The 18,273-nt window shown below is 42.7% G+C and overlaps 1 protein-coding gene across 2 annotated transcripts in view; it reads right to left on the bottom strand.

Annotated features, from left to right (window-relative positions):
- SARS1 (seryl-tRNA synthetase 1) overlaps positions 1-18,273 on the bottom strand; it is a 193,354-nt gene that overhangs the window by 139,929 nt on the left and 35,152 nt on the right. For both annotated transcript variants that reach the window (XM_075853538.1, XM_075853537.1), the window contains one exon: positions 5,963-6,121. In XM_075853538.1, coding sequence (XP_075709653.1) covers positions 5,963-6,121 — 159 coding nt within the window. The remainder of the gene's footprint in view (positions 1-5,962; positions 6,122-18,273) is intronic.

Here is an 18,273-nt window from a genome sequence, read left to right as displayed (position 1 = left end):
TCTATCCTGACCTGTAAAGACTTGTGCCTATAAACAGTCTAAAATCCAGGGAATCAGCATTGAGCATCTCAATCTCTTAAGTGCATTATGGGATGGCACGTTAAACATAGATATTTCTGGATAAAAGGACATATTGCCTATAATGACTGACGCTGACCATGTGATTGCTGATTCTGGAACGGTTATTTATTTGTAGATACATTCTTTTTACTTTTTACAGATTTTCTAACCCGCACATAAAGCTATTTTTCTAATTAAAACAGAATTTATGTATTATAACTTATTTTCTCTTTTATATAAATTGAGAGATAATTGGAAAGAAAAACGATATATAACAGTTTTGTTCTTATGGTGGAAAAAGTTTTGTTTTTTAAACAACCAAAATCACTTTTCATTAGAAAGATTGCCTGATGAGAAGCTGATCACAAATGTGTTCAATTCCTCTACAGCACCACCACAGGGGAAATGAAGCATTGCACAGTTTCTATTAAAACCAATGGCCTGTTCATGTAGTGCATAGACATGTTTGATCCTCCAGATCCAGGAATGCTCTTTGTAGTAGCACTCCACTTTGGCGAATAGAGGAGGGCCCTGAAAGGGGGATCCCTTTATTAACGTAGAATGCCCTAATAGCATATTTGAAAATGTTTTTATTTATACCAGACAACCACTTTCAATATTCCTGACAAGCTGGAGAACATTTCCTTTATATTAAAACTATTCAGTTTGTACACCAGGTTAGGGTTGATTTATCAGTTTGGGTACCGCAATGGGGTCTTGAGGTTCCCCTAGACTTCTTTCACCAGATCATGACAACCAAAAATCTAGAGTGAAACAGCACCCCATAGTCAGCTGCGGCTCCTTCCTATGGTCGGACAGTGAGAAATGGAGATAAGTCAGAGGATGAAAAATTAGGAATAGCGGACACTGATGACATCAGGGGTTGAGGAGAAATTGATAGCAGTAAATATAAATTTATTTAGGTAAAGCATTTCAACACTGAAACGGTCACATCTGCGTCCGAGGCTCTGTAGCAGATTCTGTAATTTTTGCTGAACAAAATAGCGCAGCATGTAGCACTATTTTGCCCAGCAAAATGACAAACACCATGACTGAAACTCGAAGGAACACATTAAAGTCATTGGGTTCCGATGGGCCTCGTTGGTGTCCATCATTCAATGGATTCTGCGATTCGGATATTTTTGTTTCGCTGCTCCTTTGACGGAGCAGAACAACGGAAAAAAAAAGCGCAGATGTAAACAGAGCCTAAAAGGACATGACCGCATTACAGAGAGAATAAAAATACTGATGAAAAATATGCTCATGTGAAAGCAGCCATACTGTCGCTATTGACAGACATGAGTTGTAGGTGTATGTTCACTTGTGCCAATTTCAGCCGCAATTTAAAAAAATAAAAAAATAATAATAATTAAATAATTTTTTTTTGCCAAAAACAGTGGCCAAAAATATCGCAAAAACGTTCTCCAGCTCCTACATTAGCAGGATACAGGCTACAATCTGTATTGTGCTGATAGTCATTGGAGGGCAGGGGTGGAGAATTCTATTTCTCTACTGCTGCTCTACTATATCACGGTAGGGGTTACAGGTATATACAGTGAATCCTTTTCTACAGCGATGTCAAAAGACAGTGGGCGTTCAGGAAGGAGTTAAATGTAAAACTCAACCAAAAGTACTGAGGACTGAATTGGTTAAACAATGAAATTACCTAAGAGCGGAATCTGCTTTGGAACTAATTAATATTGACATTAGCCAAGGGGAAGTAGTTATTAGTGTTACATAAAAATGCTTTGCAGGAACATATTAATTCTAGATAGTAAATCGCTCATATTCCCATCTAGTTTTCTTAGAGGGGTTGACCAGGATTAGAAAGACATGGCTGCCTTCTTCCAAAAACAGCGCCACATCTGTCCATGGGTTGTGTCTGGTATTGCAGCTCAGCTCTATTGAAGTGAAGGTGGCTGAGCTGCAATACCACACCAAACCTGTGGACAGGTGTGGTATTTTTGGAAGTGTCAGTTCACGCGTTGCGTAAATACTGTGGTTTTTCTGCAACGGAATTTGTTGTTGAAAATCTGCAGCAAATACAGTAGCAGGAAAGTGGATGAGATTAAACAAATCTCACCCACACGCTGCGTAAATACTGAGCGGAAAAAAATTGACACAAGTCTAAGTAAAGGAGGTTATTCGAGGGATTTGTACCAACTTTATTAAAAGGCACACTCACTCCATTTTAACTGTTTCCTTGATAACTCTTGCGTAAATTATGTCTCCTTGGAGCAGGGGCGTGGCTACCACCGGACTTCCGGGGCCCAAGCCCCGGATCTTTGGCCCGGTGTCCCGGATCCCCGGGCGACTGCCATTACCGGGGTCGCAACTGTGACCGGGCAACAGTCGCGATTGCGACCGCGTCTATAGAAACTTAGTATAGTAACTGGGGCCTATGTCATAAAATACACGGGCCCCTGTTACTATAGTAACGACACAAATACTTACCCTCATTCCCGAGCACAGCGGTAGTCCTGACGTCTTCTCGCATCATGACGCTGTGAGCCGCGCATGACGTCACGACGCTGGAAGGTGTCGGGACTTCCGCTGCACCAAAGACCTGGGTAAGGGCTTATTCAGACGAGCGTCATATACGTCCGTGCAACGCGCGTGATTTTCAAGCGTCTCGCACGGACCTATATTAGTTTATGGGGCCGTGCAGACAGTTCCGTGATTTTTATGCAGCGTGAGTCCGCTGCGTAAAACTCACGACATGTTCGTTCTTTGTGTGTATTTCGCGCATCACGCACCCATTGAAGTCAATGGGTGCGTGAAAATCACGCGCACCACACGGAAGCACTTCCGTGGGACGCGCGTGATTCGCGCAACAGCAGTCAAAAGGATGAATGAAAACAGAAAAGCACCACATGCTTTTCTGTTTACAAACATACAAACAAAACAGAGTGTCATAATAATGCCGGCTGCGCGAAAATCACGCAGCCGCGCATCATATGGTGATGCCACACGGAGCTGTTAAGTGCCTTTTGTGTGCGCAAAACACACACGCTCGTGTGAATCCAGCCTAAGGCCTCATTTACACGAACGCGATATACGTCCGTGCGACTCGCGTGCTTTTCACGCGGGTCGCACGGACCTATACAAGTCTATGGGGGCATGCAGACAGTCCGTGAGTTTTGCTCAGCGTGAGTGCGCTGAAAAAAAACTCACGACATGTTCTAAAATTCTGCGTTTTTCGCGCATCACGCACCCATTGAAGTCAATGGGTGCGTGGAAACGACGAGGGTCGCACGGAAGCACTTCCGTGCGAACTGCGTGATTCGCGCAAGAGCTGTCAAACTGAATGTAAACAGAAAAGCACCACGTGCTTTTCTGTTTACAAACATCCGAACGGAGTGTCTTAGAGATGAGCGAACCGAACTTCACCGGGAACTCGTTTTGACCGAACCCGGCAGGAGTAGACAGTCACTGTCCAGGGTGCTGAAAGAGTTAAACTGGTTCAGCACCCTGGACAGTGACTTCCGATCCCAATATACGTGAACGTGTAAAAAAAAAAAAAAAAGTTCGGACTTACCGATAACTCCCGGCTTCTTCCTCCAGTCTGACCTCCCGGGATGACAATTCAGTCCAAGTGACAGCTGCAGCCAATCACAAGCCAAGCACAGGCTGCAGCGGTAACATGGACTGCCGCGTCATCCAGGGAGGTGGGGCCAGATGTCGAGAGGCGCGTCACCAAGGACGAGTCACCAAGGCAACGGCCGGGAAGTTCTCGGTAAGTACGAACCTCTTTTTTTTTTAAACAGGTTACTCGATATCGGAATTCACTGTCGAGGGTGCTGAAAGAGTTACTGCCGATCAGTTAACTCTTTCAGCACCCTGGACAGTGACCGACGTCGACTAGCCTCATCTCTATGATGGCGGCTGCGCATCATACACTGATGACACACGGAGCTGTCAAGTGCCTTTTGCGCACGCAAAACGCTGCGTTTTTTTGCGTGCGCAAAACGCACACGCTCGTGTAAATCAGGCCTAAGTGTAACATCATTACTGCCTATCATGTGTGATCATCTATCTATCTGTCTGTCTGTCTATCTATCTCATATCTATCTATCTATCTCATATCTATCTATTTCATATCTATCTATCAATTCAATTCAAAGAAGCTTTATTGGCAGGACCAAATACATATTAGCATTGACAAAGCGAGTAAGAAGTAAGGGAATGAGGGATAGGGACTGAGGGATTGGGGGATAGGGACACATCTAGGGTCGGGGTTATACAAGTCCATGGCATATCATGTCTCTCTCAGTCTATGGCATGCAGTGACATATTGTGCCGCTATGCCCACTGTATTTTCCTCTTCACCCAGCAGGATGTAGAGTTTCTCTTCCGCTTCCATGGAGCTGAAGTCCGGTAAGAGATCAGAGAGTCTCCTGAAGTGAGTGTCCCTCACTGCTGAGTATTTGGAGAAGTGCAGCAGGAAGTGGGCCTCATCCTCCACGGCCTCCTGGTCGCACTGTTGGCACAGTCGGCTCTCCCTGGGCTTGTAGTTTTGTAAACTGCCTGAAGGAGCCTGTGTGCTCTGAAAGCTTGCATATAGAACTTTTATGGTTAGCCAATAAAGGTATCATACCTACTATACTTTTGTCTTTTTTGACACAAAAGTATTTAACATTTCATATAATAAACAATAAAATAAACTGTGTTACAATATACTAACTGCCTGACAGGCAGAGTACTTACTCTTGCGTGATACTGGAACTGCCTGTGTGGCTGCCCGCCCGGGAGCACGGCCAGTCTGTCACTCCCTCTTGCAGAGCTGTCTTGGCGTAGCAGTCTCGGCTCTGCTGTGTTGAGCCTATACTTACATGATAGTATATAGTATTGTGTTTGTATCCAGCCAAGGTTTCTCTGCTACAGCTTGCGGTTACACACATACAGCTGACCGCTGCTTACTTATCAACCCATACGATACGTAGTAAACCCTGCTGGCCAGGTTCTGTTGGCACTCAATAGGCTTTGTGCAAGTTATTTACTGCCTGACAAGGCAGAATATTTACTGAGACGTTAGTCGAAGATTAATATCTAGGCAATTCATTAGTGCTGCCACCTGTCTTTGACTGTAGCCTGGTCTTTTCCTCTCTCCTGTGTAGTTGCTAGCACGCAGCAGTTTCAGCTCTGCTGTGCCGTGTCGGCTCACACAGGATAGATGTACATGCAACCCATTGCTGCCACATGCTTGTACATGCAGCCTATTGTAGTCATATTGATGTAGGGGTTTCTCCACCGCTGGGCTTTATTACAGCCCGTTGGGGGAACCTTTATTTTCATATGCAATTTGACTGTTTCCTCACCAACACTGAGGGGGACAGTCGTCTGTAAATTTGAATAATCTAATTTCTGGCCAAGGGACTATTACAGTTTCTCCCCAATTATACAAGGTGGAGGCCAGACACATACATCTTTAGAATCGGAGCATTACAATCTAGACATAATTTGTCATAGTGTGCCAATTAAGGGGATTTTGGCGCATCGTAATTTACATCTAGCATTGTTTTTAATAATAAAGTATTTTTTACATTGATTAAACACACTACTTTTCCTACTCCCCCCGTTCCTTTGTTCATGTATCGACAATTGGTGGTGTACAGCTAGTGTGAATTAACATATTATATATAAATTGTACGAGGGTAATACCCATCCAAATATATGAAATAAAACATGGCAGCACCCAGTAAAGTAAGAAAGTGTTAATTAAAAAATAAAATAAAAAACACATTGTGTGAAAAAATATAGTCAATATAACATTTTATTAAATAAAAACACAAATAAAAAAAAAAACATTCATGACACCTTTCCTTTAAGACTGGTATCTGAAACGCCGGTCCTAATAAATTCCCCCAACATATTTACAGCTAAATACTTATAAAATGCTTACCTCATCATTACTGATCGGAACACTCGGATGCAGCAGGTTTCCTATTTCTCGCAGACATTCAAATCTAGCCGCCTCTAAACGTACACGCTCTGCGTCTGTTTCTGCAATTTTTTCATCTATTAAGATTCGTAACTTCTTGATTTGTGTTACGGTCAATGACTGAAACAAGTAAAACAAAAAAAAAGCAATATAAATCCAATGGTAATATAAAATTGGTCAATGTCTGCAAAACCAGAACATAAATCGCACACTTCCATCTCTTAGATATAAAAGTCCCAGGGATGATTTTAGTAATATTATTTTTATACTAGGTACTAAATGGCTAGTAAACAGTTTCCCAGTGCAACTATTCATAAAATGGGGTATTCTCGTCTTGGACATTTACGGCATATTATCTGGATATGCCATGAACTCAAACCCAATCTCTAGAACAGGCCATCCTGACCCCCATCCTACATTCTGCAACGTGCTCCAACCATTGAGTTACGAAGAGGAAGGTTTTTTTTTTCTTAAATAGCCAAGTGCATTATACTACACCGTTTCTGAAACACCCAGTTCCGGAAACAGCAATACACAGCAAGCTACTCTATTTTCTTAGCTCCCGAGTTCCAGAAACAGCATAGTTCATTCTGCAACACTGTTTCCAGAACTCCATTTCACTTCTTTGGAAGTTCTGGAAACCGCATACCAAAATGTACTCTGCTGTTTCAAGATAACCCTAAGAACTCAGTGGTCAGAGTAAAGTAAGAGCAGGAAAAGGTAGGATGGGGGTCAGAGGACCCTGTTCTAGAGATAGGTGCAGGTGCCCGAGGTAGGACTCATCTATTGGACATCTATATCATATTCTGTGGATATGCCATGAACGTCTGTGATGGGATTAGCCTTTTAAAAGGGGTTTTTGAGCTTATAACACAGAAAAGTACCTGTATGTGCCTAAATGGTCACCAGGTGATGACACTGTAGTCCAGAAGTAGTTATTTTTCATTATGTTGCCCAGTCCTGTATAGCACGGTTTTCATTTTGCTAGGGTTTGCTGTGGGTAGGATAACCTAGTAAAGGACTACAGTTCCCATGATTCCTTTCTACCTCACAAAAATTCCCTATATTTACAGCTGCCTACATGCGCCTCTATTACAAAGTGTAAGGTAGCACTTTAATTACTTACGGAGACACAGCTCTGCTGTTCTGCTGCTTGACTCTGCAATTAGCAGAGAAACAAAGTCTGTCAGACAGAGGGGATGGAGAGCAGGGAGAAGTGGAGCTAAAAAGGCATGTAATGTGTGACATTCCGTACTACAGGTGTAGAAAGGAGGAAAAAACTACTGTACACTGTACTAAATCTCACACAAGTAGATCAACACCAGGAGCATGGTCATGTGAGACATTACAGATACAAGTTAGGCCTTAATCACACAAACGTGTTTAACCCCTTCAGGACTGAGCCTGTTTTGGCCTTCAGGACGAAGCAGATTTTTCAAATCTGACATGTGTCACTTTATGTGGTAATAACTCCGGAATGCTTTTACCTATCCAAGCGATTCTGAGATTGTTTTCTCGTGAGATATTGTACTTTATGTTAGTGAAAAAATTTGGTCGATAAAGTTAATATTTATTTGTGAAAAACATCAAAATTTAGAGAAAATTTGCAAAAATTACAATTTTTCGAAATTTAAATCTATCTGCTTGGAAGACAGATAGTATTACCACACAAAATACTTACTAGTATATATTTCCCATATGTCTACTTTATATTTGCATCGTTTTTGGAACATTCTTTTCTTTTTCTAGGACGTTACAAGGCTTAGAACTTTAGCAGCAATTTCTCATATTTTCAAGAAAATTTCAAAAGCCTATTTTTTCAGGGACCAGTTCAGTTCTGCAGTGGCTTTGAGGGCCCTATATTTTAGAAAGTTCCCATAAATCACCCCATTTTGAAAACTGCACCCCTCAAAGTATTCAAAACAGCATTCAGAAAGTGTTTTAATCCTTTAGGCGTTTCACAGGAATTAAAGCAAAGTAGAGGTGAAATTTACAAATTTCATTTTTTTTTGCCAAAATTCATATGTAATCCATTTTTTTCTGTAACACAGAAGGTTTTTTTCCAAAAAATGCAACTCAATATTTATTGCACAGATTCTGCACTTTTTAGAAATATCCCACATGTGGCTGTAGTGTGCTAACGGACTGAAGCACAGGCCTCAGAAGCAAAGGAACACCTAGGGGATTTTGGGGCCTCCTTTTTTTAGAATATATTTTAGGCACCATGTCAGGTTTGAAGAGTTCTTGTGCTGCCGATACAGTAAAAACAGAGAAAAAAGTGACCCCATTTTGGAAACTGCACCCCTCAAGGAATCTTTCTAGGCGTATAGTTAGCATTTTGACCGCACAGTTGTTTTGCAAAATGAATTTGAATTAGTGTGTGAATATGAAAATCTACTTTTTTTCTGGAAAAACATAGAAATGTTTAATTTTGACAAGGAATAAAGGAGACAAAGCCCCACTACATTTGTAAAGCAATTTCTCCCGATTACGGCAATACCACATATGTGGTAATACACTGCTGTTTGGACCCACAGCAAGGCTCAGAAGAGAAGGAGCGTCATTTGGATTTTGGAGCACGGATTTTGCTGGAATAGTTTTCAGTGCCATGTCGAATTTGTAATGCCCTGGAGTGACCAAAACAGTGGAAGCCCCCCAAAAGTGACCCCATTTTGGAAACTTGACCCCTCAACGAATTTTTTCTAGGGGTGTGATCAATTTTTTTGCAGAATCTTATGGATATCTGGCGTGAAAAAGAACATTTCAAAAATTTTCACAACTGCTTCATTCATAGGACAGAGTTTTCAGACACAGAGCATGCAAGTGAAGAAAAGCACCTTAACATTTATTGGCCCATTTGTACCGAGTTCAGAGATACCCCCAAAGTGGTCCAAATATGCTGTGTGGACACATGGCAGTGCAGGGAAGTGAAGCAGAAGCCTTAGTTTTTCAGGACTCAAGTTTTGCATGAGACTCTGAGCCCCCATAATTATGGGAAACCCCCATAAATGGCCACATTTTGATAACTACACCCCTCTAAGAATTTTTCTCGGTGTGCGATCACATTTTTGACCGCACATTTGTTTTGCAGAATCTTGTCGAAATCTGGCGTGAAAAAAACTATTTTCAATTTTTTCACCAATGTTTCATTTATAGGACAGATTGTTCAGAGCATGCAAGTGAAGAAAAACACCAACATTTATTGGCCCATTTGAACCGAGTTCAGAGATACCCCCAAAGTGATCCAAATATGTTGCGTGGGCACATGGCAGTGCCTGGAATTGAAGGAGCAGCCTTTGATTTTCAGGGCCCAAGTTTTGCATGATTGGTTCAACGGCTCCATTTGATCTTTGAAGAGACTCTGAGCCCCCATAATGATGGAAAACACCCAGAAATGACCCCATTTAGAATACTACACCCCTCAAGGAATTTATCTAGGGGTGTCATCACTTTTTTGACCGCACAGTTTTTTTGCAGAATCTTGTGGAAATGTGGTGTGAAAAAGAACATTTTCAATTTTTTTCACAAATGCTTCATTTATAGGACAGATTTTTCAGACACAGAGCATGCAAGTGAAGAAAAGCACCTCAACATTTATCAGGCTATTTCGAGTTTAGAAATACCCCCAACTTGGCCCTAATCTGCTGTTGCTGGACATATGGCAGGGCCAGAAAGTATTGGAACACCACAAGGATTTTGAGGCCTTATTTTACTTGGATGTTTTTTGGGCACATGTCATGTTTGCATAGGCCTAAAAAATTGTGCAGATACTACACGGTATTACAAATCTTAGGTATTCATCTAGGGGTATAATGGGTATTTTTAGTTTTGTTATGGAGGGGATGTTAAATTTTTAAATGGTGAAATGGTTATGGTAAGGCGCTGTAATTTAAAATGAAAGGGACGATAATTATAATTGAAAGGGGCAGATACAAATTAAATTTAGAATTCCAGAGAGGTGTGATATATTTGGAAGCACTCCTTGATACACAGTCCAGGGTGGGTGGGACAGGTGTTACACTGGTATGTCGTGTCTCTCCTTATGCCTCTTTTGGCACAGACACGACACCTTTTCTGGGGGCGCTTTTTTTTTTCTGTGGACGGCACTTCACCAGGAAAGTGCTGTCCTGGAACTATCCTGGGGACATCACTGCTTGCAGAGGTAGAACTTTCCCCTACCTCTGCCACATTCCCAAAGAGAAGGGATTTGATTACCTTCTCCTGTACTCCAGGTATGTCCCCTCCTGACCAGTGCTCCTGTATATTACAAAGGAGTTGTACAATGGCATTTGGACAAAGTGCACCGCCAATTTTTTGTACCAAATTTTTGATTTCCGCATGGCATTGTACGGCTTGAGCACCTGGTCAGAAAGGTCCACTCCCCCCATGTATTTGTTATAGGCCTGGATGCAGAGAGGCCGTGACGTGGTGGTGGGTGTTGCACCACGCACAGGAGCAAGGGAGCAGGTGGCGTCGTGAATGGATGTTAGCATTAGGACATCCTTGTCCCTGAATTTTTAAAAAAAGGACCCCTTCACTGTGGAGCACCCTGCTCTCCCCACGCTGCAGGGGTTGACTGAGAAGGGTTTTTGGGAGCTGTCTCTGGTTTTTGCGGACCGTCCCACACACCACTGTTTTTTGCTCTGCCAGGCATTTGAACAGGGGTACACTTGTATACAATTCTGACTGTCCCTTCCCTCATATATTCTAAAAGTATGTGTGTAGCCCGACTCCGACAACTTATAGATCTTGATGCCATACCTGGCACGTTTGTTGGGCAAATACTGCCTGTACTTCACCCTTCCTTTGAAATGCACCAGGGACTCGTCAATGGCAATTTGTCTTGATGGGGTATAGGACGATGCAAATGTTTGGGCCAAATGGGAAATAAGGGGTCTAATTTTATAGAGTAGATCAAAATTTGGGTCATTCTGGGGGGGGCACTGGGAATTATCATTGAAATGCAAGAATTTTTGGATTGCCTCAAAACGAGCCCTGGGCATTGTGGTGCGGTATAAGGGGCAGTGGTACAGAATATCGGTGGACCAATAGGCCCTCACCGATGGCTTCTTCGATAGGCCCATATTTAGGACCAATCCCCAGTACTGAAGCATTTCTGCTTTGTCGGTGGGATGCCACCTGTATGGCCGGGCATAATAACTACCAGGGTTGACAGCAATGAATTGTTGAGCACAGAGATTAGTTTGCTCAACAATATTTTCCACAACGCTGTCCGAAAAAAAGAGCTGGAAAAACTCAATTTCGGACAGTCCTGATGTCTGGACTTGGACCCCTGCAGCAGCAGTAAAGTCCGGTACTTGGAAGGGTGTAGGAGGTTGGGGGCAACCAATTGGGTTCAGGTGCAGGTGTAACCTGAACACTAACCCTCCTGCGACTGCGAGGAGGTTCTTCGGTGTCGCTTGAGGAGGAGGACAGCACAAATGTGGACCCAGGATCACTTGCAGTATCGGTGTCCGATGCGAGCATCTCATATGCCTCCTCTGCAGTAAAGGTTTTGCGGGCCATTTTTATTATTTTTACTAAAGTGTATATGTGGACTTGTATACTAAAGTGCTGTATACAACAAATGTATAATATAACTTTTTTTGTCTTTTTTTACATAAAATACTAACACTAATGTACACTAATATATTTTTTTTGTTTTTTTTAATTTTATGACATTAAAACTCTCACTAACACGGACAAAAAGACTGACTAACTGACGCTGACTGACTAAAGTACACTGACAAAAAGACGACGCTGACTGACAATCACACACTGAGTGATGCTAACTGACGCTGATTAACTGATGCACTGATCTAACACTAACATACGCAGTACGTTTTTTATTTTCTGACACAAACTGGCTAACGGTGACTAAACTACACTGACAAAAAGACGATGACTGACGCTGATTGATTTACAAACAAGACGGTCTGACGCTGACTAACAGACGGTCTTACACCGACTAAATGGACGCTGATTAACGCTCACTAAACTTATTTTTTTGAGTTTTATGATTTTTTTTTTAATTTTAATAACAGAAAAAAAATCTCCCTTATAGACAGAGAGGAAGGGAGGGGGTGATCACAGTTTAAATGCTGTGATCAAGGGGTTAATGGGTGTTTTTGGGCTTTTTTTTGTCACTTTCTCTTCTCACGACGTCCACAGGCTCCGATCTCCTTAACTTCCTGACTCCAACAGGAAATCGGAGCCTGTGACGTCGTACTTCTAAGATCCTAAGCTCTGATTGGAAAGTCTGAACAGACTAACCAATCAGAGCGATCTGGAGCAAGGGACCGCTTTCATTCGTCCCTTGTAGTCTGCCCGGACATCGGGGCAGACTAACTGAAGTAAACCGCCGCTGCGGTGTTGCGCCACGCGGCGGTTAACTTTTAAAGTGCAGACGTTAGTGCACGTCAAGGTGCGGGAACGAACTGCACACATTGACGTGCATTAACGTCAAGGTGCGGGAAGGGGTTAACACGGACCTATGTTAGTCAACGGGGCCGTTCAGACAGTCCGTGTTTTTCACGCAGCGTACACTACCGTTCAAAAGTTTGGGGTCACCCAGACAATTTTGTGTTTTCCATGAAAACTCACACTTATATTTATCAAATGAGTTGCAAAATGACTAGAAAATATAGTCAAGACATTGACAAGGTTAGAAATAATGATTTTTATTTGAAATAATAATTTTCTCCTTCAAACTTTGCGTTTGTCAAAGAATGCTCCACTTGCAGCAATTACAGCATTGCAGACCTTTGGCATTCTAGCTGTTAATTTGCTGAGGTAATCGGGAGAAATTTCACCCCATGCTTCCAGAAGGCCCTCCCACAAGTTGGATTGGCTTGATGGGCACTTCTAGCGTACCATACGGTCAAGCTGCTCCCACAACAGCTCTATGGGGTTGAGATCTGGCGACTGCGCTGCCCACTCCATTACAGATAGAATACCAGCTGCCTGCTTCTTCCCTAAATAGTTCTTGCATAATTTGGAGGTGTGCTTTGGGTCATTGTTCTGTTGTAGAATGAAATTGGCTCCAATCAAGCGCTGTCCACAGGGTATGGCATGGCGTTGCAAAATGGAGTGATAGCCTTCCTTATTCAAAATCCCTTTTACCTTGTACAAATCTCCCACATTACCAGCACCAAAGCAACCCCAGACCATCACATTACCTCCACCATGCTTGACAGATGGCGTCTGGCACTCTTCCAGCATCTTTTCAGTTGTTCTGCGTCTCACAAATGTTCTTCTGTGTGATCCAAACACCTCAAACTTCGATTCATCTGTCCAAAACACTTTTTTCCAATCTTCCTCTGTCCAATGTCTGTGTGCTTTTGCCCATATTAATCTTTTCCTTTTATTAGCCAGTCTCAGGTATGGCTTTTTCTTTGCCACTCTGCACTGAAGGCCAGCATCCCGGAGTCGCCTCTTCACTGTAGACGTTGACACTGGCGTTTTGCGGGTACTATTTAATGAAGCTGCCAGTTGAGGACCTTTGAGGGGTCTATTTCTCAAACTAGAGACTCTAATGTACTTGTCTTGTTGCTCAGTTGTGCAGCGGGGCCTCCCACTTCTCTTTCTACTCTCGTTAGAGCCTGTGTGTGCTGTCCTCTGAAGGGAGTAGTACACACCGTTGTAGGAAATCTTCAGTTTCTTGGCAATTTCTCGCATGGAATAGCCTTCATTTCTAAGAACAAGAGTAGACTGTCGAGTTTCACATGAAAGCTCTCTTTTTCTAGCCATTTTGAGAGTTTAATGGAGCCCACAAATGTAATGCTCCAGATTCTCAACTAGCTCAAAGGAAGGTCAGTTTCATAGCTCCTCTAAACAGCAAAACTGTTTACAGCGGTGCTAACATAATTGCACAAGGGTTTTCAAGTGTTTTCTAATCATCCGTTAGCTTTCTAACACAGTTAGCAAACACAATGTACTATTAGAACACTGGCGTGATGGTTGTTGGAAATGGGCCTCTATACACCTATGTAGATATTGCATTAAAAACCAGACTTTTGCAGCTAGAATAGTCATTTAGCACATTAACAATGTATAGAGTGTATTTCTGATTAATTTAATGTTATCTTCAAAATAAGGAAATTTCTAAGTGACCCTATACTTTTGAACGGTAGTGTATGTCCGCTGCGTAAAACTCACGACATGTCCTATACTTGGCCTTTTTTCGCGCATAATGCACCCATTGAAGTCAATGCGTGCATCAAAATCACACGGAAGCACTTCCATGTGTCGCGCGTGATTCGCGCAACAGTAAAGAAATGAAGGAAAAACTAAAAGCACTTCCTTCATTTCTTTTTCTAAACATCAAAACCGCGTGTCATAAGGATGACGTGTGAAAATCACGCAGCCACGCAGCAAACACTGTTGGCACACGGAACTGCAACGCGCAAAAATGCAGCGTTTTTTTGCGTACGCAAAACGCACACGTTCGTGTGAATAAGGCCTTAGTAAGTGAGAGTACTGCATGTAAACCATTTGCACACAATTTTTAAAGATCAAAAAACCCCATTAGGCAACGGCCCAAATAGTTTCTGACGGTCTGTGGGTGACACAGCTAGTATTGAAGCCTGCCACCAGTAGGGGATATCTGGGTGAGTATTTTTTTGATTTTAAATGGGATGGCCCCAATAATTTTCCCAGATGTACAAAGAACACAATTACAAGCCACTTACTAGTACACGGTTGCTAGCAGATCAGTGCAATATCTTAATTTGTAAAGCCCTTCCTCCTTGTTTAGTACCATATCCTCCATGGACTGCACGGCGCTCTGGTCCTAAACATGGCCGATGGTGGAGGAAATTGTGTCTCGACACATCAATCAGCGGCCTCCATTGAAACACATTAAGCACGGCACTGCACTGCACTGCACATGCACTAATTTGCCAAGCACAGCGTTTCTTAGGCTACATTTACACGGGCATGTCTGTTTAACGTCCACAAAATACTCAGCGTTTTACGTGCGTGTATCTCCGTGTGCGTTCAGTCTGCCCATACTTAACACACGTATGTTATCCTAGTTGTGTCCATATTTCATGCATGCTTTGTCTGATTCCTCTGCTTTGTCAGTTTGGTTTTTGACTACTTTTTGGCTTGTGAACACGTCATCTAAACCTATGGACTATGTTCTGTTGTTGTGGCTCATCTCTCAGGAGACATGGAGAGCAACGCCAGATGGTGAAGGAAGAACCTAAGACGAGAAGGATGCTTTGGGTTCACCTATTTGTCTCCCAACGTGCCTCCAAAGGGTACATCTACAACCTGTATGAGGACCTGCGGCTGTACCCTGCAAAATTTCAATCTTTCTGCCGATCACCTGCTGGAGGAGCTGCATCCTGGACTAACGTTCCAGAACACCAACATGCGACGCAGCATCTGCTCATAGTCACGCTGGAGGTAAGAACACATACTGTCTCGTTTTTTGAAGAAAACGCCCTGATAAAGCGAACACCATGGTAAATGGCCTTACTCAATTCCCCCATAGCATGATATACCGATCAGTACTGAGAATGCCCTCTTTTACAACATGTGTTAGCTTGCTTCTTTAACTAGTATTGTCAAGGCCACAAAGACCATATGCAATACATAGTAATGTCATTGTTATTTTTAAAAACACTGTAAAAGTGAGGAGGCCTGTAAACAGGGCAGTAATGTTGATAGTTTATGCAGGTAATATTTTTTTCCTATTATTTCTGCAGATTCCTTGCGACTGGAAATTACTTTAGATCCCTTCATTTTTTATTTAAACTGGGGACATCAACAATTTCGGGCCTTATGCGGTCTACCTCTGAAGTCATCTGGCAGAGACTGAAGAAGACTGTGATGCCGCAAACCACTGCAAAACATTGGATGAGCAATGCAGATGGGTTCATGAACACTGCTCAGTTTCCAAACTGGATTGTGTGCTAAACGGGAAACATCAATGTCAAGAAGCCGCCACACTCAGGGTCCCTATTCTACAATTAAAGTATATCTTGGTAGTGCTGTTGGCCTTGGCTGAGAGTAATTACTGTTTTGTGACTGTGGATATCGGGTCCTATGGTAGCACTGCTGATGCTGGCATCTTTAGGGCTTCCTGAATGGGTCCACTGCTTCTTAACAAGCTAGCCCTCCCAGAACTCCACCTACTGCCCGGATCTTCTGGACCCCGGCCCCACTTGTCAAAACGGCAGATGAGGCCTTTGGACTCTCCACACATTATGCGCCCCTTTCCCAGGTGTGGATTGGATGACAGGAGGTGCATTTTCAACTATTGGCTCACCAGGGCTCATTGGTTTGTTAAGTGCGCCTATGGTATTGTAGCCAATGAATGGAGGGTCTTTATGTCCACAATTCAGATGGATCCGGACAATGTGAACCACATTATAAAAGCCTGTGTGATTCTTCACAATTTTACACAGATGTAGGACTTAGCACTTGATGGTGACGTGGAGCAACACATCTCCACTGGATCATTTACAATTGATGAGACACCGCAAGGAAGACCAGGAATATCTGGACTCTAAGTCCGGGAATACTTTGCAGAATTTTTTTGTGAGCCCTGAGGGAGCAGCACCCTGGCAGCAGGACTATCTACTAGAGAGGCCGGCCATGTGTCCAGTTTGACCGTTTGTTTATGCATCCAGTTTTGTAGTTAGTTTCCATTGTTTTAATTTTGTATGTTAGTGAGTTTGACTCTCAAGACAATAAGACTTTCATATCTAGGTCAAAATATTAAGCGTATTTTTTTCCGTATGTGCTTTAACAATGCTTGCACCATATACAAAGTGTATTTCAAACATTGTAATATTATGACCTAAATATTAACTATTACCTAATTTTTACATACGAGGTAAGTATATATTTTTTTTATTTTTAATAAAAATCAAAATGAAACTTTTCTAAAGCGGTTTATTTTTCCTTTTTTACACTTCTAATACAAATGGCTCTCCAAAACACTTATTTTTTTTTTTAAACGCATTTTATTGAAAATACACAGTGCACAAGGTATGATAAACATAACATTTTGGGTGACATGCAAGAAACCCATTATTTCAATGTAACATAACCATACAAACAACATCGATCTCCGTTACACAGTGAGAATAAGATGTGGTACATCCTTTTCCGGTATGTTACTGAGTATACAAAAGCAATGCAAATATATACAACCCTGTTATAAATATTTGTACAATCCAGGACTGATCTCGTCCAACCCCCTATCGAACCTCCCCCCCCCCCCCAGTTGGGGCCTGCTACCCCGTCCCTGCTTACTCAATTAAACCCCAAGACTGTTTAGGGAGGACCTGAGGTCACCTACATTAAATGATGCAAGAGGCGATGAGCACCAACTACCCCACACTTCCAGAAATTTATACGGACACCCCCTATGTTTGTATACTAGATTAGCCTAAGGTATTACTGAGTTGAGCAGTGATTTCCATTGTGGAACCGTTGGGTGAAGATCTCCCATCCAACGAAGTGCAATAGCCTTCCTGGCCATGAACAGGGTCTCCCGTAGAAATATACCTTCATAGTGTGACCAGGAGTTTGGTGGGAACAGACCCAACAAACATAGCCCAGGCTCACAGGGGACTCGTTTACCTGTTACTGAGGAGAGAAAGTCTGTGACCTCTCTCCAGAATTTAGCTATTACCGGGCAGTGCCACACCATATGGTCAAAGTCTGCCCGACCATGCTGGCATCTTTTACAACTAGCCGAGGAAGATCTGCCCATATGCAATAGCCTGGTAAGAGTTATATAACATCTATGGATAATATATAGCTGAGTCATTTTATTATTAGCCGCTGGTGAAACCGCAAGATGTGAAGGCATTGCATCAAGCCAATCCTCCTCAGTCAGGTTCGGAATCAGCCCCTTCCATCTGAGTTCCACCGCACATCCCGCATTTGCTAACCTTTGAGACAGCAGGAACGTGTAAACTACTGATATCAGGCCCCGCAGGCCTTGTGTTCGAAGCACCCCTATAAGGGGTAGGGAAGATATCAAAGTCTGAGCGTGTCTGAATTGGGCCCTGAGAGCGTGGTGCAGCTGTACACATCTAAATGTATCCCTCTCTGGCACCTGGAATGTATCTTGTATCTCCCTTGCTGATAACGCGTGTCCATCTCCAGTACTCAAATGCTTCATTTGTGTCACCTCTAAACCCTCCCAGAATGCATGATCCTGAAATCCCAAAAAGTGAGGTAATCCATGGTTGGACCACAACGGCAACTCCGCTACCGTATCTTTAAATTTCAGCAGTGATTTTGCATGA

Source organism: Rhinoderma darwinii, chromosome 2 (genome assembly GCF_050947455.1).
Source record: "Rhinoderma darwinii isolate aRhiDar2 chromosome 2, aRhiDar2.hap1, whole genome shotgun sequence".
NCBI classification, from domain to species: domain Eukaryota; kingdom Metazoa; phylum Chordata; class Amphibia; order Anura; family Rhinodermatidae; genus Rhinoderma; species Rhinoderma darwinii.
This window is presented reverse-complemented; position numbering and strand designations above follow the sequence as displayed.